This window comes from Tursiops truncatus, chromosome 4, assembly GCF_011762595.2.
Source record: "Tursiops truncatus isolate mTurTru1 chromosome 4, mTurTru1.mat.Y, whole genome shotgun sequence".
Lineage (NCBI taxonomy): Eukaryota > Metazoa > Chordata > Mammalia > Artiodactyla > Delphinidae > Tursiops > Tursiops truncatus.
Genome location: NC_047037.1, coordinates 24,884,292 through 24,907,449, shown reverse-complemented (window position 1 = coordinate 24,907,449; position 23,158 = coordinate 24,884,292). Strand labels below are relative to the sequence as shown.

Here is a 23,158-nt window from a genome sequence, read left to right as displayed (position 1 = left end):
AAGTAGAAGGATCATAAGAATTCTCATTGCTTTGCTAAGATCACTCTTATAAATGACCACTTAAATATTCTTCTTATGAAAGAATAAGAAGTTGGCAGAAAATGTTGGCTTCTTAAGAAATACTAAATTGAATAACAAGTGGGCAGAAATGGTGGCTTCTACTTCACATGAAGTAGGGAATAGCCACACTACCCCTTCCAGAAAAAAGCAAAATTCAACAAGCTGACATTGAATAAGCATTTATTATTGAGTCTAAGTCAAATGTCAGGCACTCTGCTAGGTACTTTTTAACATTATCTTCTCTATTTCTAACAATCATATAACATAAGTAAAGCTATTCACATTTTCAAGATGAAAAAAACTGAGACTTGGAAATATTAAGTAAATTGCCCAAGATTTTTAGAGTGAGCAAATGCAGAGTCAAGATTCAAATTTCGGGGCTTCCCTCGTGGCGCAGTGGTTGAGAGTCTGCCTGTCAATGCAGGGGACACGGGTTCATGCCCTGGTCTGGGAAGATCCCACATTCCGCGGAGCGGCTGTGCCCGTGAGCCATGGCCGCTGAGCCTGCACGTCTGGAGCCTGTGCTCCACAACAGGAGAGGCCACAACAGTGAGAGGCCCGCGTACAGCAAAAAAAAAAAAAAAAAAAAGATTCAAATTTCGGTCTACATGACTCTAAAAACCATAAACTTTCCACGAGATCACAGAAACTCTTACGCATCTATATGTGCTATAAAATATAGATAAATGGAGAAGTATGGAATCCTCAAAAAAGAAAACACAAACATTTATTTTACATCTTTAAACAATGCTCTTCCTAAGAAATAAAATGATGTTTAAAAGGTTTCTAAATATTAAAGGGTATCTAGCAAATAAGTATGCATACTTAAGGGCTTTTATAAAGAATTTTACTACATGTCTACTAAGGCTCAAAGACTACATTTATGCAAGGTCACATATCCAATAAGCTTGTGACTTAGACTACCTAAAATTAAAGTTTCTAACGAAAAATTATTTATGGCCTTCAATCAGTCCTAACAAAGTTATTAAAATGGGGAGGAAAAAAGGTAGAATATACTTTTTTTAAAAGTAGAAGGAGAAAATATTTTCATGAGGAGAAATTGGTAGGGCTAAAAATCTCTAATCTCTAACTGGGATTACTAAAGGCTTTGGGATTAGCTTTAAATTCTTAAATTTCTGTGTTAATTAGACCCATCAAAAGTTTCAACTCACATTCAATTTAAAGTAGATTTTTCAAAGTACTACTGACAGTTGAATTAAAAAAAAAATCAATCCTTTCAGCTTCACTGAATTTGTCTAAATACTAAATAAAGTTACAGAATTTAAACAATGAGCAGACTATACTTCTCATTTTGACAATATTATAAGCATAAATCTTAGTGCAAAACACATATTAGAACATACTAAAAATACTTTTAATGCTAAAAAGTTATATCAAAGATAACATTTAGTTTATAAAGTTAAAAACAATTTTATGAAAATAGTTTTAATGAGTCTACAGACCTAGTATTTAGATGAGGTTCCAGTATTTCCCGAACATGTTCGGGAAATCTCCTCCACAATTGGTGACCTGGGCCATCGGTCTGCATCTCTCTACAGTCATAAATAGAAAGTAACTCCTACAAATACAAATTTTACAGTTGTAAATCGTCAATGAAACAGATAAACCTTTACATCCATCAACATTCTTCACATTACAGCCATAAAAATACATAGAAAAATACATAAAATGATAAAATTTTGGAGTTGTCTCAATGCTTAAAATCATTTAGGTGACTTACTCAAGGTCACAAAGCTGTGGTAATATTTGAACATGCAATTTCTGTGCTGTACATAACATGTATTGAAACAAATGACTAAGCTATTTGGAGGAAAAAATTGGAATTTTCTATATTTGTAGAATTTTTAGAATTTAACCTTTTCTGAATTTTAATGAATGTAACTACAAATCCAAAATAGTTCAAAAATTCAAGATATCTCAAATTCTATATATAAAGTACTGAGCTTAAAATTCTGAAAATAAGATGCAAATGTTAAAGACCAATTTACTATTCAAGTCCATCAATGAAATGGTTATATTTTACTTTCCTGAAAATAAAACAAGTGGGATTTTATAAAGAAAAAAAAAAATCTTTGTCTCCAATATCAATCTTTAAAACAAGACAAATATGTTAGGGTATTATATCTCCCATCATCTACTATTCTTTCTTTCTAATTTCACTGAAAAGGACCACATGCAATAGATGTATTCCTAATAATTATAAAGTATAAATACTGTCTAATAGAATATGTACTTTATATTTAGCATTTTTTAATAAAAGTAAGGAAGTTTATGAAAGTTCAAATACAGAAATATTCAAAACATTTTCATTTAACTTTAAAATGTTATTAAAATTTTGTTTGAAGCCAGCTTTTTCTGATGTTTGCAAAGTCACTCTGGCTACAGAAGTCCTCATAATCAACCTCCAATAACAGACTTAGTAAATCAGCAATCGACTAACTTTTTGGTCTTGGGACCATTTATACTTTTAGTGTTAGGGGAGGGGAATTAGATAAAGGCAGTCAAAAGGTACAAACTTCCAGTTATAAATAAATACTAGGGATGTATTGTACAACATGATAAATATTAATTAACACTGCTATATGTTATATATGAAAGTTGTTAAGAGAATAAATCCCAAGAGTTCTAATCACAAGGAAGAATACCTTCTTTAAAATTTAATTTTGTATCTATGAGATAATCGATGTTCACTAAACTTATTGTGATAATCATTTCACAATGTAAGTCAAATCATTATGCTACACGTCTTAGACAGCTCTGTATGTCAATTATATCTCAATAAAATTGGAAGAAAAAACAAAAAACACATACACTTACAGTTGTAGATCTTGCTTCGTATTTCACTGAGAAAACAAGCAATCACAAGAGATCTCCACAACTTCCATGCTAATATCTCCCCAGCCTGGCAATATCAGTATCAGTGCTTATATGCTCTGCTTTCTCTTTTGTTACTACAGATGAATTGGTTTCTTCTTTTTAATTTACTCTAATTTAATGAGTCACAATTGTATGTTTTATTTTTTAATTAATTAGTTAATTTATGGCCACGTTGGGTCTTCGTTGCTGTGCGTGGACTTTCTCTAGCTGTGGCGAGCTGGGGCTACTCTTCGCTGCAGTGCGCGAGCTTCTTTTTTTAACATCTTTATTGGAGTATAATTGCTTTACAATGGTGTGTTAGTTTCTGCTTTATAACAAAGTGAATCAGCTATACATATACATATATCCCCACATCTCCTCTCTCTTGCGTCTCCCTCCCACCATCCCTATCTCACCCCTCTAGGTGGTCACAAGGCACCAAGCTGATCTCCCTGTGCTATGTGGCTGGAGGGGGAAGGGTAAGCTGGGACGAAGTGAGAGAGTGGCATGGACATATATACACTACCAAAGGTGCACGGGCTTCTCATTGCGGAGGCTTCTCTTTTTGCAGAGCACGGGCTCTAGGTACGTGGGCTTCAGTAGTTGTGGCGCATGGGCTCAGTAGTTGTGGTTCGCGGGCTCTAGAGCACAGGCTCAGTAGCTGTGGCGCATGGGCTTAGTTGCTCTGTGGCATGTGGGATCTTCCCGGACCAGGGCTCAAAGTTGTGTCCCCTGCACTGGCAGGCGGATTCTTAAACACTGCGCCACGAGGAAAGTCCCTTGTTTGTTTCTTTTTCTTTTAATTTTTTTTTTTTTGGCTGCACCAGGTCTTAGTTGCGGCATGCAGGCTCTAGTTCCCTGGCCAGGGATCAAACCCAGGCACCCTGCATTGGGAGTGTGGAGTCTTAACCCCTGGACCACCAGGGAAGTCCCAAATTGTGTTTGTTTTTAATTAAGCCTACTCTTTCCACCGGTACACTATATTCCACATCTCTTTACCTATTTAAAATAGTATTATACCAATTCTCTTATACAACAACGCTATCCTCCTCCCACTGAACTGTTTCCAAGCAACAGATAAACATGTTTTTTTTGGCCATCTTTACGCCCTTTCCTCCCCAGCTACTATCTCATTCTCCCGCTCTCCTTGATAGCAACACTCCTCAAAAGAGTTTCTGTAATTTCTCTAATTCCTCTCTTCCCACATGTTCTTAAAAATACTCTAATGAGGCTTTCTAAACTACACTGAAACTGCTCTTGTCAAGGTCACCAATGACCTTTATGTTAATACAGCCAATGGTCAATTCTCAACCCTGAAATTATCAAACCTATGATCAGCATTTGGATCACTCCATACTTCCTGAAACACTGTCTTCCAGAAAACCATATTCTCCTACCTTATTGGTAGCTCCTTCTCAGTTTTCTTACTTTTTCCCTCTTCTCACTGAGCTCTCATTTTCCAGGTCTCAATTATTAGAACCTTTTAATCTATACATACTCCCTCTCTTGATCATCCCATCCAGAATCACAGTTGTAAATGCCATCTCTACTATGAACTATGAAAACTTCCAAATATGTTTAAATCATACCTCTAACCATGAATTTCAGACCTGAATATCTAACAAAATAAAAAAATCTTTTAATTAAAAAAATATCATGAAAAGGGGCAAAAAAAGTCAAACTGGAAAAATATTTATTACACGTATGGTAGACATAGGGTTAATTTCCACTACATCCAAATAGGTCTTAAAAAATCAGTTAAGGGCTTCCCGGGTGGCGCAGTGGTTGAGAATCTGCCTGCTAATGCAGGGGACACAGGTTCAAGCCCTGGTCTGGGAGGATTCCACATGCCGTGGAGCAACTAGGCTCGTGAGCCACAACTACTGAGCCTGCGCGTCTGGAGCCTGTGCTCCGCAACAGGAGAGGCCGCGATAGTGAGAGGCCTGCGCACCGCGATGAAGAGTGGCTCCCGCTTGCCACAACTAGAGAAAGCCCTCGCACAGAAACGAAGACCCAACACAGCAAAAATAATAAATAAATAAATAAACTCCTACTCCCAGTATCTTAAAAAAAAAAAAAAAAATCAGTTAAAAAAAAGACCAATACCAAGGAAAAAATGGGAAAAGATCATGTAGAGAAAATTCACAAAAAAGCAATAAATATATAAAAGATGTTACACCTCTCTCGTAATTAAATGTAAATTAAAATGAAACAATATCATTTTTTATTTGTCACTGGCAAAGACTTAAAATTTTAACTAAGGGCAGGTTTGTCAAGGGAATATAAACTGGTGAAACTTTTTTGATGAAATCTATCAAACGTAAACTCTGTATCTGCTCTGAGACATTTTAATTTCTGGATATTTATATTATTGATATATATTCACTCAAGTACTTCGAAATTATGCATGTTTTCAAAAATCATTTTTTGTAAAAAACAAAACATTGAACACAACCTAAATGTGTTAAATAAATTTCTTAAACAAATTACGGCACGTTCATACTGAATATTAAGTCATTGAAAAGAATGAATTAGAGATATATGTACTGACATGGAAAATTACACAAGATAAGACTATTAAGCACAGAAGAAAATAAAGTACTATGATCTGCTTGTTTGGTGGAGAAAACATATATATTTGTATATACATAGAAAAAACTTCAAAGTACATATAATAATCTGTTAGGAGGGTACATTTCTGTACTCTGAAATTTTTGTTAAGAACTTGTATTACTTTGATAATAAAAATGACAGTCAAAAAAAAATAAGAGTTTCTAAAGCATAGAATTTACAACTTTCTTACTAGAATTTAATAACATAAAGCCAGTAATGTCTATATACACTCTTACCTGAATGGCATAAGCAGCTGAATCTTGAGCTCGGCTGTTATCTGCATATGCGAGGTAAGCTCTTGTTAGTTCCATCAATAATCCATAGGCAAAGTTTGCATCTTCTACTCCAGTCTCAATAAGAACAAGAAAAAATTACAGGCTAATTTGTATAAATTTTCTTAAACTGTACCTCATTCCATGGTGAATTTAACTTAGTCACCTAAGTCAATTTAACTTAGAAAAGGAAAGCTCAGTAAGGTTTAAACAAAGTTTGGTACCAAGACTAAAATATAATCTGTAGCTAAGAAGCCAAATCTAAGGCTTTTCAGACCATTTATAAAGTGTTAGATTCATTCAACTTTTACATAAATCCAGCAATTTGCATTTTTTGTTTTTTAACTCTTAGAAAGAAAATTGTACATATAGAATTTCCTAACTTGCATTCTGTAGAACCTTGGTCAGCTGAGAAGCTCCAAAAAATAATTTTCACACACTCTTCTCTAGGAGATTCATAACATTCCCCAATATATTAAAAGTTCTGTTTAATTTTGTTTTACAAGATTTCCCACACTCATTCGACTATGGAAACATTTTTATATACACACTATTAAAACACCCTGGGAATCAGTTTCCCATGGAGACACTTAGCAATTGTGTTTAAATAGTAAAATTTAAATAATTAGATTTTAAGTATCTGTCATGATTAGGTTAGAAAGCTTATTTATTTTTTGTTTTTTATTTATTTTTGGCTGCGTTGGGTCTTCGCTGTGGTGCGTGGGCTTCTCATTGCAGTGGCTTCTCTTGTTGCGGATCATGGGCTCTAGGCGCGGGGGCTTCAGTTGTGGCACGCAGCCTCAGCAGTTGTGGCACACGGGCTTAGTTGCTCCACAGCATGTGGGATCTTCCCGGACCAGGGATCGAACCTGTGCCCCCTGCATTGGCAGGCAGATGCTTAACCACTGTGCCACCAGGGAAGTCCCTAGAAAGCTTATTTAAAAGAACATAGCACACTAGACTGGACTCCAACTTTATAGTTTTTGGCTAAAGGTCTCTGCAATAGTATTAAGGAATAAACTCAGAAATTACCTAAATTGTCTAGTTTAGATCAAGCTGCCACTAAGGATAACCTGAACAGTTTCTTGTAAATGCAATATAGAAACCCCATTAGGACAGTGAACTCTTCTGGTCATTCCAAATTACCAGAACTTACCACAAATGTAAAATCTTTTCCTTGGGTTTCAGTGGTTGAGAAATCCAGCCGACCTGGATCTATTGCTCCCAATTCCCCTAAGCATTCCCCACAGAGCAACCGAGCTTGAGAGTTTGCATCTTGGCAACCTTTCAAAAGCACTGTCACCAACTGTGAAATAACAGGTTCCACTGTTTCACTATCTGTTGCATATCTGATCAGTTTTTCCTAAAATAAAAGTAGAAAGTTTATATATAACTTCTACAAACTAGTATATTGTCCTAACCAGAAAGCTTAAAAATATTAAGGAATATCTGACAAATATTGACAAAATTAAATTACTATATCTTTAGTCTTTTCACCTAGTTTTTGCTGAGTTCACATAATATAGTCCACAATATGTTCTGTGGGATTAGAACCATTAAGTGTACTTAAAAGTTTTAATCATTAATCCATTAAATAAACAGTTACTAAGTATTATTACATCAGTATACAGAAATAAGACATAGTCTTATCCCAATGAGTTTATAATCTAAAGGGAAAATAAACATGCAAACAAACAGATAAAATATCATACAATGTGTACAATAACAAATATGTGTACAAGGTAAAGAAGAAATGAAGAAGATGAAAAAGAGCTCAAGAGTATCTTTTCAGAGATAATAGATATTTTAGTAAATAAGTCAATAAGGAAGAGCTATTAATTAAAATAAGAAAACTGAGGAGTGTATAAAAAGCTAGTACAGCAGAAAAAGATATGGGAAAAGAGTCCTGTGGGGATGATTTAAAAAAAAAGACGTAGGAAGAAAGAGGTAGGCTTTATGAAAAAATATGTTGGTTCAAGTCATCTTTTTTCATCTATCTACTGAGGATGCTGTAAGAAAAACTGTTAGGCATAAGAAATGACTATTCTCAAGCCAGTTAGATTTAGATATTGTAGCTGTGTGACCACTTTAGAACTACTTTGTTTACATAATTTTCCTTCTAGCAAAAGTAAAGCATATATGAGCATCTCAAACTCCATGTTAAAACTGTGATTCAAATTAGAGTAATACGTTTCAAAAGAAAAATAAAAAGACATTTTATGTCATCCAGAAACTTCAACATTAACTCATTTAAATAACATTACAGGTTTATTCAGGCATAAATACTTAAAATAGATGAATTAGTAACCAATAAACAGCAAAACTAATATAATTATAGACATACATTACCTTGCTAAAACTAGAAAACAATAAGGAAAAGAACATTTTAGTTGGCAAAGATAAATGCAGTTCATACTCAAGACAATAAATACATGAACACTAAATGAAAGGTAATTTTAAAATATACCTCTCTCCTAAGTGCTTTAAAAATGTTTTTACTTCACTTCTAGGTTAGATAAACTGGGTTTCATTTTTCAGCAAAAAATATTCAATTCCAAAAGAATTTATAAAATGAGTGTGTGTTCAATAAAGAAAGAAAGAAAGAAAGAAAAGAAAAGAAAAAAAGAACAAATCCATGTTTTTATCATGTCCTAAATGTCCATATACACTTGGGTCTATTTCTAGACTTTCTATTTTTTGCCCACTGGTCTGTCTGTTTACTCATGTACCAGTATCACACTGCTATAATTATAGAGGCTGTAGAGTATATTAATGTCTGGGAGGGCTACTGAACTCCCACAGTTTCTTTTTTTTTCAGATTTTTCCTAGCTATTTTTTACATGTTTGTTTTTCCATCTTAACATTAGTATGAACTTCTCTAGTTAAAAAAACAAACAACTTGGCATTTCTTCGGGATGGCATTAAATTTATAAACTATCCTAGGGAGAATTAAAATTTTTGTAATATTGAGTCAACCTACCCAATAAATAAGGGGTATTTCCGTTTGTTTAAATCAATTACATTTTTGTGTCTTTCAGGAGTGTTTCAGTTTTCCTCTTATTGGTTTATACATTTCTTGTTACACTTACTCCTAAGTATATTATCTTTTTCTGTTACTACTGTAAATTGGGTTTTCCAACAAGTCTTCCAACTGGTTATTGTTGCTATATGAAGATTATGATTTTTATATTCTCCTATCTTACTGAATTTGTTTGTTGTCTGAGCTAGTTTATTGATATTTTCTAGAGTTTTCCAAGTATATTAGCATGCCATCTGCAAATAGAGATAGTTTCATGTCTTTTCCAACTCTTATGCCTCTGATTGTTTTCTCTTATCTAAATTCATTGGCCAATATTTCCAACTGAATGTTAAATTGTAGTGGAGATAATGAGCAAACTTGCTTTCACTGGGAATGCATCTTATTTTCCCATCAAGTGTGCATGCGTGCATGTGTGTGCACGTGTGTATGCAGTATACATAAACACACATATGCATATCTATACATTTATAACATATTAGTACTATCCATCGATTCCTATTTTCTTTAGTGTTTTTATCTGAAATGGATGGTACAGTTTGTCAAAGGCCGTTTCAGCATTTATGAAAATAACAGTATGATTTTTTTCATTAATTCTATTATTAGTTCACTCACCATTTCCTCCCAACCTCCCAGCCCCAGGCAACCACTAATCTATCTTCTGTCTCTATGGGTTTGCTTGCTCAGGAGTATATATATTCATAATGTATCGTCTTTGTAAGTTCCATATCTTCTATTGTATTTTTGTGAATTACAGCTTTTAGTATTATAAAGTACCCTTTTTTGTCACATTTCATACTTTTTGGTTTCTATTCTCCTTTGTCTAGGGGCAGAATCAGAATTCCTGCTTTCTTACTTCAACTTAAAAATCTGCTCACTCCTTTATTTTTAGCCTTTCTAAATAATTTATTTTATACGTGTGTATTACAAACAGCACAGAGTTGTTTCCTGCTTTGTAAGTCAATTTGTAATATTTTTTCTTTTAAGGTCTTTCACATTTATTAATATGACTGATATGCCGGGCCTCAATTCTATAAGTTTTTTAAAATTATAATTAGCTCCTAAAAATTAATTTCTTTTGGTATAGAAGAAAATTTATACTTTTGTTCTAGAGGTACCCTTTACAGAAATATCTTTTGTAATGTCTCTGGTCTCTTTATTTAAGCTTCTTTAACTGTTTACCAGTTTTAAATAGTATATTTTGATTCCTAGTTGTTGCCTACGCAATAGTGACTAAGCTCATTTAATTTATATCTTAGTCTCTTCTTCTCCCATTTAAAAACTTGCATAATTTCTATTTTATTAAAATATATAGCATTTACATAGAATTCTCCCAAATTTGTCCCCACCTTTGTTTTAAATATATAACTAGTAACCATAAGTTCTTTTGCCAAAGTCTCCCCAGTCATCTCTTGATTGAGTGAAGCCATTCTGTAGCATACCTCTTAGGAAGGGCTTGCTTGTGAAACTCATATTTCTTCAATTCTTCTTTTCGTTGCGGAGAACAGGCTCCAGAAGCGTAGGCTCAGCGGCCACGGCTCACGCGCGCAGCCGCTCCGCGGCATGTGGGATCTTCCCGGACCAGGGCACGAACCCGTGTCCCCTGCATCGGCAGGCGGACTCTCAACCACTGCGCCAGGAAAGTCCATTTCTTCAATTCTTGTATGTTAAAACTGTGTTTCTTATCTGTGATATTCTAAGGACAGCTTGGCTTATTTTTGTGTCCCTTACGTTTTTGAAAATGCTGCTATCCTCTAGGCTCACTCTGTATATTGCTGTTGAGAATTCTGATACTTTTCTTGCCCTTTTAAGTGATTTTTAAAAAATATTTTACCTGTAGGTCCTGAAGATTTCTTATTATTAAAGTCTAAGATATGTCTCAGGGTTGACTATTCTGGGGTCAATGTTCACAGGTACACAATGGATCCTTTCATTTTATGAAATGAAAGTCTTTTATTTCCAGAAAATTTTCTTGGGTTATAGTTTTAAATACTAATTATGTTCTATTGTTTTATTCTTCTTTTTGAGAAACTCTATTTGTATGTGAAATCTTTGCCGAGCTTCTATTTCACCTACTTCTTTGATCCTTTGTACTCCTTTCTCTAATCTCATTTTTGTTCTCTTGATAATTCTTCTGCCTTTCGTCAATGCTCCTTACTAAAGTTTTAGTCATATATATTCTCCCCCCACAGTCCTTATAATTTAACCTTCATTTCTTCAATTTCTTCAGTTCAGTCACCTCTTGTTTCATATCTTGTTTTTTTATCCATTTCTCTGTTTAAATTTCTCACTTCTTTTTTTTTTTTGGCCACGCCACACAGCTTGCAGGGTCTTAGTTCCCAGACCAGGGGTTCAACCTGGGCCCTCAGCAGTGAAAGTGTGGAGTCCTAACCACTGGACTGCCAGGAAATTCCCTTAATTCTTCTTTTATATCTGCAAATGCTTGCTTGAAATATTTAATTCAGGTTATAGTGCTAAGTCTAGTTTACTTATGCTTTATGATTGGTTTTGGGGGAGAAACTGTCATCAACCAAAGATTTCATTTTCTGTTTTTGTCTTACAGTAACTTTGTATATGTATAGAACATATATTTTTTTTTCTATTTATATTGTGGGCCCTTCATAATAGCTGTATGCAGTTAACAGTAAGGATTTTGTAGTAGCTTACAAGATTCTGATTTTGTAAGTACTCTTTTCTGTCAGCATAGCTCAGTGTAGTTTTTTTCATAAGTAGCTTTTACTGGCAGGAGAGTAGTATGGGGAGGTATATCTTTGATTTTGTGGATTTCTTTTTACTTCTGCAGGACCCTTAAAATTCTCTCTCTTACTTTCTTCCTTCTGTTTACTACTCTCTCCAAAAAGTGCCTTCCCCTACCTATTCTTTTACTTCTCCCCAGAGATAATAGCTTCCAAAGACTGCAACCTTAGGATCTACACACTTTCAAGTACCTTCCCCATAACCAATTCTCTGATGTACCACATCTTAGACCAACTTTCAGTATCGTTGTACCTAGAGTGGGATCGTCTCGGTTGGTGATTTTGTCTTTGCTTTATCATCATCCATAGTTCCTTCAGTCCACTTTTTTTTCATAGGGTCTCCTCAGAATCTAACTGTTCTCAACACAAGCTTGTGGCATGAGCTCCAGAGATAGCTCTGCTGATTACATGTAATTTGAAGTTCATAGTATTCTCAGTCTCACAGTTATGTTGAAGGTGTGACTTATGTGTGGCTTTATTTGCTCTCCTTTTTGCTATTTATGACGTTTTGCAGGGTATACAGAGATTCACATTTAGACATCCACCATTATCCTAGGATAACTTGGAAGTCCCTAGCAGCTTTATTTTCAATGGGCTCATTCTCAGATTTGTAATTATTAGTAAATATATCTTTTTATTATTTATTCTGCATTGTCATCCAAGTTTATTTTGGTCTCAACACAAACAACTTGTCCTTCTGGGATTTAACCATAGGGATTCACTTCAACCTGAACAGCATCAATTTTCATAAAGTGGTTATACGGTTGCTTAGTTTGATCTATAGCCTGATTTTTTTTGACACAGAAGTTAAATTTTTCTGCTATCCACTGAGCTTAGCTGTCCTCTATTCCTTCAAAAATGTATATTCCTCCTTAAAAGTAAGGAGTAGAAGCTGTCATTTCTTTAATGTCAATGATCCTCTGGTGACTACCCTAGAGTACAGCACTTTTGCAAGGTCAGTCCATCAAAGTAGTTACGCATCCAAGGCTACATTAGCCATCACCTTATTAACTGTCACACCATCTTTAAGTGTGCTTTATTACTACATTATACCAAATTATTTGTTTATACAGTTATACAACTTTAGATCTACTTTTAGATAAACACTGTCTTTCAACGCACTCCTAAAGTATCTTTTCCTTTCTCTGTGGCTAAGATTTGAACTTTTAAAAGAATATCTTTTGTGTTTGTTCTTTCATGGACTCTCACAGCATCGCTACAAAGACTCTCTTGATCTCTAACCCTGTTATCTTACATCATTTTCCTACTCTGGTTATTGCTGTAGGTTCTTCTAGAGCTGCACTAAGATAGTCCAATAAGATAGCCACTATCCACATGCAGCTGTTTAAATTTAAATTAAGCAAAATTAAATAAAATATTCAGTTCTTCAATCATACATTTCAAGTGCTCCAGAGAGCCACATGTGGCTAGTGGCTGCAGTGCTTATATAGTGTAGGTGCAGAACATTTCCATCCTCACAGAAAATTCTTTTGGATAGCACTATTCAAGAACTTAACTGAACTGCTTTCAACTTTGATGTTACCTTCTTGCCATAGTTGGCAAAGAAACCATTTCCTTCTCTCTTTTTTCCTAGGTGTTTTGGGCCAGTATACTGACTGTATTATCTACTGATAATCTAGATCTACAGTTAGGAGGGTGTTAAACCTACAGTGAAGGAGATTCAAGGCTCCTCACATGTGGTAGGATCATCTCCATGTTGGCTGTTTCCCACATTGGTTACACAAGTGCACTGACTCTGAAGCATGTACTTGGTTACCATCATGTATATCTTTTGTCCTAAGTAAATGCTTCCTTCTATCATGAAAACAAATATAACACAGTTTTGCAATTCACTAACTCCTGAGGGTCTTAGGCTCTCATATCTTATCATATGGGTTCTTTTTCTTTTTTTTAAGATCTTTTTTTTTTTTGCAGTACGCGGGCCTCTCACTGTTGTGGCCTCTCCCATTGTGGAGCGCAGGCTCAGCGGCCTCCGTGGCATGTGGGATCCTCCGGGACCGGGGCACAAACCCGTGTCCCCTGCATCAGCAGGCAGACTCTCAACCACTGCGCCACCAGGGAAGCCCTAAGATTTTTTTGATGTAGACCATTTTTAAAGTCTTTATTGAATTTGTTACAATATTGCTTCTGTTTTATGTTTTGGTTTTTTGGCTGCAAGGCATGTGGGATTTTAGCTCCCCAACCAGGGATTGAACCCGCACCCCATGCATTGGAAGGCGAAGTCTTAACTACTGGCCCACCAGGGAAGACCCATCATATGGGTTCTTGATATGCAAAAATGAATACCTCATTTAAAATTTTTCCACTTTATGATTTATAGTCTATAGTGATCTGGTATTTTAAATACCAGTTCTCACTCTTACCAAGGTTAGGGATAATCTACATTATGCTGACAAGGAAAAGAATAAAGTTCATGGTCCCATAAAAAAGGAAATTTAAAAATTCAGCTTCATTAAAACATTTAATTCCATCAAAATGTAAAATGGCATAATTACTGAAATTGTATATGAAAGATAGCTACAGGAAGTTATATGAGAAAACTCACAGAAACTGCTGCTGTACAAACACAAACAACCCTTCCTCAGGAAGATGCAATAAACCTAAAATATAACTGCCAAATCATGACACTTCCAAAACAACAAAAAAATATGCAAAGCTCTTCAGCCTCAAAGGGTAACTCATGAATTACTGATTCTAAGTCATATCTGATAATCTTGGTAAAATAAAATCACTTCTTTCATTCAACCTACTGAATCTCAAGCAAATACACCAATCGGTCATCTTTTCTTTAAACTTCCAACCTTTCTTTTCTATAGCTCTTTAATTATATCTTGGTATACCTGATTTTTATACAAGGTTTCCTTCAAGCTTGTAAGAGCATGAATACGAACATCTACATTTTCATGTTGAATTGCTTTCATTGATAGCTGAAGAGTTGTCTGAAGATCAGTACTCTCAGAGGTCTCCTATATAAAGAGCACAGAGAGATACACCTTATCAATTAACCACTTCAGGAACCATTTCAGAAGGCCTGTATTTCCTACATAGTTACCATTAAAGTAGTTAAACTGTACCCCAATTGAAAGCAGTTTTAAAAAATAATTTCTATCTCTTCCTTTGTATAGCACATGAACTTTTAGTAATTCTCAGGGAAAGGGATTTCATTCTAAAATCTTTAGATCTGGAGAAAAATTTTATTTCAACTAAAGACTTTACTTATCCAAAATAAATCCTTCTTGGTAAGAAAGGCAAGTTTCCCTTAATTTACAAAGGGCTACACAATAGCCTTGAACGAGGTCTACAGATTAAGCAGATAATTCACCCCTTATTTTGACTACTTACTTTCTTATGACTGACGATTTACCCAGTAAAAAAGCATATAAAGTCTTCAGAATCAATCTTGCGATCTGTAGTAAATACATCTGCTACTCTGACCCAAGGTCAGGTATCCCACTCCCTGCCCTAAAATTCTATGGAATCATCACTAATATTTTTATAATTTCAGAGAGTTCACTGAACTTCAGGATGTTGGAACTACATATGATTCCCCTTGTAAAGCTCAGAATCAGATCTGACACTTCCATAACATGGTTTGTAGCACAAAAAAATTGGAATCCTCCCACAGCTTTTTTTCTTTACTCAGAGTATGCAGCTACAGTCACTTCTTTTAGGGACTGTAAGGAAGAACATAGTGATCTGGGTAGTAAAGGCATAAGAACTGTATCCTTTGCTCTCTGTTCTATCTAATCCTATTACATCTTTGATCTAGATGAAAACTTCCTTCTAAAAATCATGGACTCAAGATAGGATTATCTAGTCATCAGAAATTAGTCATCAGAATATGACTATAATATCCTTAGATATGATTCTAAAGAATCTCTACTCAGTGCTCTGGAACTCAGGAATAATTTTATATCAATGATCTCCTAAACCATACATAAAAAATTAAATACCTTTCTGTATTCCTGTAGAACTGCTTTTATCTTTTTTAATTCTGGATGATCAGGTAAAAAATATATTTCATGAAGAAAATCTTGCACAGCATCCCTAATAGTTAGTTGGAAGAAAAAGAATTACTTGCCAAATATGAAATAAAAAAAAACACAAAGCAGAGGTTGAAACTAAGGCCAACGTAATTCACACTTGAAAGTGCTAGTTGACTGTTGACATGCAAATTATTTTTCCTAACCATGTCTAGGATTCTCAGGTAATAGTGACAAATAATCAAATCTAACAAAATCACCCTGTGGCAGTCTGCTACATTGGTGGCCCTGAATAATCTCTATGTCTTGGTATATACTCCTATGTGTAGTCACTTCACCTTCAATTTGGGCTACGTGTGTGACTTGCTTTAAGAAACAGAATGTGGCAGAAGAGATGTTGGGCCTATTTGGGGCCTAAGTGTTAAAAAGGTCTGGAAGCTTCTGGTTTTGTCCTCATGAGAGTCCTGAGTCACCATGTAAGAAGTCTGCCTACCATCAGAGACAGGTTACATGGAGACAGAGAGAAGCTCTGAGACTAAATGAAAGAGGGAGAAGCCCAGCCAAGTCTACCTGCTGGCTGACTGCAATGACCATTGGTAAGAACAGCCAAGGAACTGACCAGCTGAACCCAGCCCAGACTGCAAAATCATGAGTAAATAAAAATGCTTGTTGTTTTAAGACACTAGGTTTTGGAGTGGTTTATAATGCGGCGATACAAACCCAACTCCAAAACACAAATTCTCACAAAGATATACTAGAGAAAAATAAGTAAGTAATTCTTACTGAGGCTGCAATTTTTAACTTGCTTCAAATATAAAGCCCTAATATTTCTGGGTCCAAATAAAAGTGTTTCTAAATTCTAGTCTTCATTAACTCATGCAACAAACAGGTATTAAGTAACTACTGTGTGCTACTATTTGCTAGAAGCTGGGGATGTAAAAATAAAGAAAGCTGCGGTAACTCCTTCACTCAGAGAGCTTAAGGTCTTCTATCTGGCAGAGTGAAAGAGAATTTTTTTATTATATGAAAAGGCAGAGAAATAATTCCTCTAAAATAAACAGCAAAGATATGCTATTTGCTTAATAATCCAAAAGGTATTTAAAAAGTGATCTAGATCAGTGATTATATTGTTCCATTATGTACAAAATACCAAAAATAAGAGTATTTTAATTGGAAAAAACTCCATTAACCTTTTCTTCTGCATTTTCTCCCTGATTGAACAGTTACAGAAAATGATTAATGGAACTGCAACAGAATAAGGATAAGTAGGTAAATAAATAGTACTTAAATCCTAATTTTTCAGAAGTAACTATGACATACAACAGTATGTGTAAAAATGGACCAAAAAACTTTCAGTGTATAGAAAGACATTCCAGGCTAAAAAGCAGCCTGAGTGAAAAATAAAAATGGGAAGGAGTAATGTATATTCTTGCATTAGCAGTCTGGATTGGCTACAGTCTAATATCTGCTTTGAAAAATCTTGGGAAATGATTTTAAGAAATAAGATGTGGCCAGATTTTAGAAAACCTTGAATATCAAAATAAACAATTTGGAATTTATCAGCTAGGAAATGGAGAAACACAGAGTGTCTCTGCACGCTGAAATGATACAGATAAAGAGATGTTTTAAAATATGAACAATATGAAGAAACATAATAAAAGCTTAAAGGAAGGGAGGCTGGTTAATGCAATGAAGTAATAAGGGTTTCAACTAAGGTAAGCTGTAGAAAAAAAGTTATTAGCTCTCCTAATCTTTCTCATGCATTCAATTGTCTGCCTTTTAACTGTGAGAAGAAAGGTAATATTAGTCTCACCCCTTTCAAAATTGACGAAAAATAATTTTCAGTTATTGATGTACTAACTACTAAGCTTAAAATATAATAATAATAAAAGCCATGTCACAACTGAAAGAGCATCAGTTTGGTATGTACTGCCTTAAAGCATGTCAATTACTTCTGTTTATTAACGGACTCTAAATTAAAAAGAATGTGAACAGTTCCACACTACCAACAGTAACCTTAATACCCTGAGACACAAAAATGCAGTAATAGAAAGCTGTTATCTTTATTAATTTCATTTAGACATAAAAATGCAGTAATAGAAAGCTGTTATCTTTATTAATTTCATTTACAATACCTGTTTTCAATTATGAGGTAGTGAAATATAGCTGCAGTTTCTTTAGGCTGGATGTGTATGAGAGGTAACAAAGCTACTATTACATGACTGAGAAGGGAGCCTAGATAAGCGTGATCCAGGCAACGAACAAAGCAGTCCCAAGCCCTATGTGAAAAAACAAAAGTTATAAGTCACATCATTTTTATTCTTTGCAAAGCTCCATCAGTCAATTATTAGATGAACAAACAATGATACATACAAGCAAAAAGATTACAAGGCAGCTATAAAAATGGAATAAAGATCAGTACTGTATACTCAAATAGAATGATCTCTATAATACACTAAGTCAAAAAAAGCAAGGTGAAAAACAATGCTTATAATATGCTACCTTTTGGTGCAGGGTTAACATGAAAAAAAAAGTATCTGTGAGTAAGTGTGCATTTGCTTATACTTTTAGAAAGGGGGAGATTATACAAAAATTAATAAAAATAGACACATCTATTTTTAGCAATTCAGGAATGAAGGCTAGATTCTCTGAGTGTAACTTGTTACACAAATTTGAATTTGGGACAAAGTAAATGCTTTATATGATTTTTAAATTAAATAAAATAGAAGGAAAAAGCAACCTCTAAAAATTTTAAGCAAACTTAAACTGAACCTAATAATACCTAGTAGATGGCACAGCTATATAGGAAAGAATTCTTTCACATGACTTTAAAACATATTATTTTTTTTAATTCTTTCTAATATTCTTTTCCATTATGGTTTATCACAGGATTTTGAATATAGTAAAATATATTATTCTGACTGTACATCTCCAATAAAATATAGTCAAGAACAAAAAGAAACTTTCAGAAGCTTAAACTGCATTCAGTAGTTTTATTGTTAGCAGTATTACTGAAATTAAATTAAATTAGCAATCAGCTAAATCCTACATGCCAAAATCTCAGTGGCCTAAAAGAAATGTGGAGAGGAGACTTAAGGGACGAATCTGTTGTAAGAGTTACTTAGGGGGTCAAACAACCAAATGTGTGACATGTGCATCTTATGTGGATTCTAATTCAAGCAAACCAACATCTTTGGGAAAAAACATCTTTGAGACAATTGGGGAAAGCTGAATTTTAGATAATATTAAGGAATTCCTATTAGTTCTGCTAAGTATAATAATTTATGATGGTTATATATTTTTAAAAATGTCCTTATCCTCTAGATACATCTGAGGTATATTTAGAGGTACAATGATATGATACTGGGTTTTCTTTACAACATTTCAAGTAACAATTAAAAAGGTAGAGGTGGAAAGATTAAATAAGATTAACAATATTGATAACTACTGAGGCTGGGAAACGGGTATATAGGGGTTCATTATATTATTCTATTTCCCAATGTATTAAAATACTTCACAGAAAAATGTTTTTAAAGAAGGAAACACATTCCCTTTTCAAAACAAATAGCCTTTCTATCTTAACTATTTCTTATTTCTGGTTTGAACCCAAATTCCCTCAAAGAGATTAAGAAATCAAGTTAGTATTGGGAAATGCAAAAAATCTAATGAACTCAGGCAGTCATTTACCTGCAACACAATTCAGGAAAATCATCCTTGAATCGAAGGCCAGTTCTCAGTGTGGTCATCATCTTCACCCTCACAGAACTGACATGTTTGGGTCCCATTAATTTCATCAAAGACATCAAACTGTTCAAGGCCTATAAAATAAGCAGGGCTTCAAAATAAAGCCATAAAGAAGCTGGCAGGAGCAGATGAGCCCTAAGGACAAGTGCTTCCCACACTAATCTCAGAGTACCTATTCTCTGGCAACACAAGGTCTAATAAATGTTGGCAGTTTATTCTGTCCAAGTGCTTATGTAAGAGTTATAAATTGGAAAAACACGAGTTGAGTTCTTTTTTTTTCCCCTCTTTGAAGGTGATTTGTTATTTTGGTTCTGGTGGTCCCCTTAAGCAGTAATTTTCAAATTTATTAAGAATCTAATACCTATTGTTTAATCTTCTTCATATCCATCCCAAACTGCTATGCAGCACACGCATTTTTGTCCTAATGGTACTAAATTCAACATGCTCTAATTTAGTAATAAAACAAATAGGTAACTAATGACATACTCAGAAAATAATACACACATTTGTATTGGTGTGGAATACAGAATCAGACTTGTATGAATAGCTCCAGATTCTAATGAAGGGGTAAAGAAACTCTCCAGTCAACCTTAACTATGTGCCAAAATATGCAAACTCTTTATGGTTTAAAACAAACTCTAGTATTCTTAGATTTGAGGTTATTCTCTCACTTGGAATAACAGTAAGAAAGATTTCACATAGATAGAAGTTATTTGGGGGATTAAGTTTACCAGTTGACATCAAAAGGACAAGTATTGGTTGCTGAAATTTTTAGAGGTTAATTAATTAAGAGAAGGGGAGTACAGACTGAAATAAAAGCTTCCATTCATGGGTTTTCATTATAATTTTACTGACTGAAGAGTGGAGACAAATAAAAAGGGAAATTTAATCAATACCTAAAATTCTATCCCAATCTACAGACAAACATTTCCAGGGGTGACCAATTGTGACAGCAATCATAAGGAAATTTCACTGTGCCAAATGCATTTAAACATACACTGACAAATACTGAAGTTACTTTACTTTCTGTAACTTAACATTTTTGGTATTCAAAAGCACCACGGGCCATGACTCACATGAGACCAATTTGGGCCAATGCATTCAATAATGCAACTTCTGTTTGAGCTATCAGGGACTGCTGGTCTCTTTTCTTCCCACTGAGCTAGATGTTGTGACGACGTGAGCCTGAAGCCGTTAGGGCCATCACCTAGCACTTAAGTTAGAGCCAATCCAAAGGAATTTGAGCTAACTGATTAATTCTGAGAACACCGTGTCCAAAATCAAGCTATGCCCGAAGCTATATTATCCTCACACTTTTAGTTACAGAGCCAACAAATTCCTTTAAGCCAGTTTGGGTGAGTTTTCTGTCCCTTATAAACAAAAGAACAGTAAATGATATAATTTTTCTGTTTAGATTCCCCGAAAGCTTATGTGAGTTGTTCAGGAACACAGAATATCATGCGTTTGATTATTTTTCATCTTTGAATGTTTGCAGCTAGAAGGAGAAGTCATGTCTCCTGCATATTCTATATGAATTCTGTTCTGGCACTTTGCAACTCAACTATCACCACCTACCATTTTCTTATCTTCAATGCCAACACTGGAGCTCAGTAACTGCATGTTAAAAAAGGCCAAGATGCCCAACAACTTGGGTTGCAAATAATCAGCCTAAGGGAAAAACAAAACCCACATAAAAAAGGTACTACATAAGTTTTATACAGATCAAATTTCATAAATCAACAATTCATTTATATTATTTCTATTTTATCTAACTACATTAGAATATTGGAAATAAACAGTTGGTAAATTAAATTTTTCCCAAAGCATATATTTTCACATGTAATACTTTAAAAATTAGTGAAACTGATTTACAATCAAAATATGATTAAACAGTACTGTACAGTGAGAAAATCATAAGCTTTTGAATTACAGTTGAGCTACGGTGGGATTTTCAGGATCTGACTCATGTCAGCATCCAGAGTGGAGAGGATATTTATCTTAAGGAGAAGAAGAATAGAGAAAGACAAGTGAATGTCCTTATCTAGAGCATTTAGAGCTAAGGTGGAAAAAAAAAAAAGTACTTGATTACGGAACAGGTACCCTGCCAGAATGAAGGTCTGACATAGAGGTCAATATCCACTGATGTAATAGTAATAAAGGGGTACAAGCCTTGGGCATCAACCATTACAGGTTAGGTATCACTGTCCATGGCACTTTGGGTCTCCTGAAGTGGACAGGGTTAATTCTTTCTTGAAAAAGGGTCCTAGAGGAGTGGGTATGGGCTTTAACTCAGCCAAACCTGGGTTTGAATCCCAGTTTTGACACTTCCTAGTATTTGATACTGGATAAGTTACTTAGCTCCTCTGGGTCTGTAAGATGGGACAATGAAAGCACCAACTGCATAGAGTTTGTTGTAGAGATTAAATAAGATATCGCGTGTTAAGTCCTTAGAATATAGTAAAGTGTTAAATAAACTTAAGTTAGTATTATTAAAAACTGGGAATGTGAGTACTCTGCAAAGAAGAATTTTCCCCTCTTTAAAAATCTTTATGTATAGGCAAGAAAAGGGACCAAAAAAAAAAGGGGGGGTGCTGGGGAGAAGTAGCAATTAGAATATTTTCCAACTCCAGGAGAAAGTTGCATTGTTTGGCATTGAGGCACCTAATTTAAGTATCTCTAGGTTACACACACTGCCAGGCTGGGGTCGGGGGGCAGTAAGAAGGGTGTGCACTACCTCACAGTAGAGAGGAAATTAGGTGTCCAACACGTTCTCCAGGTTAGATGTTGGGATAAACTTTTTTTCTCTTCCAAAGCACAGAGAATCATCAGTTTTACCAAAGCCTAAAATTACATTTAATTTACGAACTTCTGATTTGGATTAAGACTCAGCTTAGGTTTAATAAGCCATAATTCACTAATCGCATGGTTCCAGCCCGTTCTTAAATGAAAAGCAGATATAGATGATACTCACATAGTCTGTGTCAACATTCTAATTTTAAAGCTCTTATATTTAGACAAATAGTTCGTTCATCTGCCACTCACCAAATATTTATTATGTATGCCTAGAATACTGTGCCAGGTGTACGAGATAAGCTCTCCCTACTTGCTTACATGGGACACTGATATGAGAAGAAGACATTAAACAAGTACGTACATAAGGTTGTGATAAGTGCTATAAAGAAATAAATGTGATCACATGAGAGAGAACTGGGATGAGGTGATCAGGAACTTAGATAGGGTGATCAGGAAACTCTGAGATCTAAAGAATGAAAAAGATCCAGGATAATATTCCAAGTAAAGAAACTACGTATTGCAAAGGCTGTAAAGCAGGAAAAAAACTTGACATGTTTAAGAAACACAAACAAAACAATGCTGAAATACAGGGAGAAAGGAAGATAAAAGTTGCACAATATGGGGCCTCCCTGGTGGCGCAGTGGTTGAGAGTCCGCCTGCCGATGCAGGGGACGCGGGTTCGTGCCTGGGTCCAGGAAGATCCCACATGCCGCGGAGCAGCTGGGCCCGTGAGCCATGGCCGCTGAGCCCGCGCATCCAGAGCCTGTGCTCCGCAGTGGGAGAGGCCACAACAGTGAGAGGCCTGCGTACCGCAAAAAAAAAAAAAAAAGTTGCACAATATGATGGTGGAAAGATATACAGACCACGTACAGCCTTATAAGAGCAATGAAAACAATAGAAGGAATTTAGGCAGGAGATAATGTGAGTATAAGTTGTAAGAAGAGTACTTCAAATGCTGTGTAAATAACTGATTAAAGATGCAGGAAAGGAAGAGCAATAGGA

At 35.0% G+C, this 23,158-nt stretch overlaps 1 protein-coding gene across 5 annotated transcripts in view; it reads right to left on the bottom strand.

Moving 5' to 3' along the window:
- Positions 1 to 23,158, bottom strand: part of ATR (ATR checkpoint kinase) — a 103,270-nt gene that overhangs the window by 51,830 nt on the left and 28,282 nt on the right. For all 5 annotated transcript variants that reach the window (XM_019934300.3, XM_073803735.1, XM_019934297.3 and 2 more), the window contains 8 exons: positions 20,939 to 21,031; positions 19,307 to 19,437; positions 17,755 to 17,898; positions 15,590 to 15,683; positions 14,477 to 14,602; positions 6,979 to 7,185; positions 5,787 to 5,900; positions 1,524 to 1,639 (listed from right to left, as the gene is read on the bottom strand). In XM_019934300.3, coding sequence (XP_019789859.1) covers positions 1,524 to 1,639; positions 5,787 to 5,900; positions 6,979 to 7,185; positions 14,477 to 14,602; positions 15,590 to 15,683; positions 17,755 to 17,898; positions 19,307 to 19,437; positions 20,939 to 21,031 — 1,025 coding nt within the window. The remainder of the gene's footprint in view (positions 1 to 1,523; positions 1,640 to 5,786; positions 5,901 to 6,978; positions 7,186 to 14,476; positions 14,603 to 15,589; positions 15,684 to 17,754; positions 17,899 to 19,306; positions 19,438 to 20,938; positions 21,032 to 23,158) is intronic.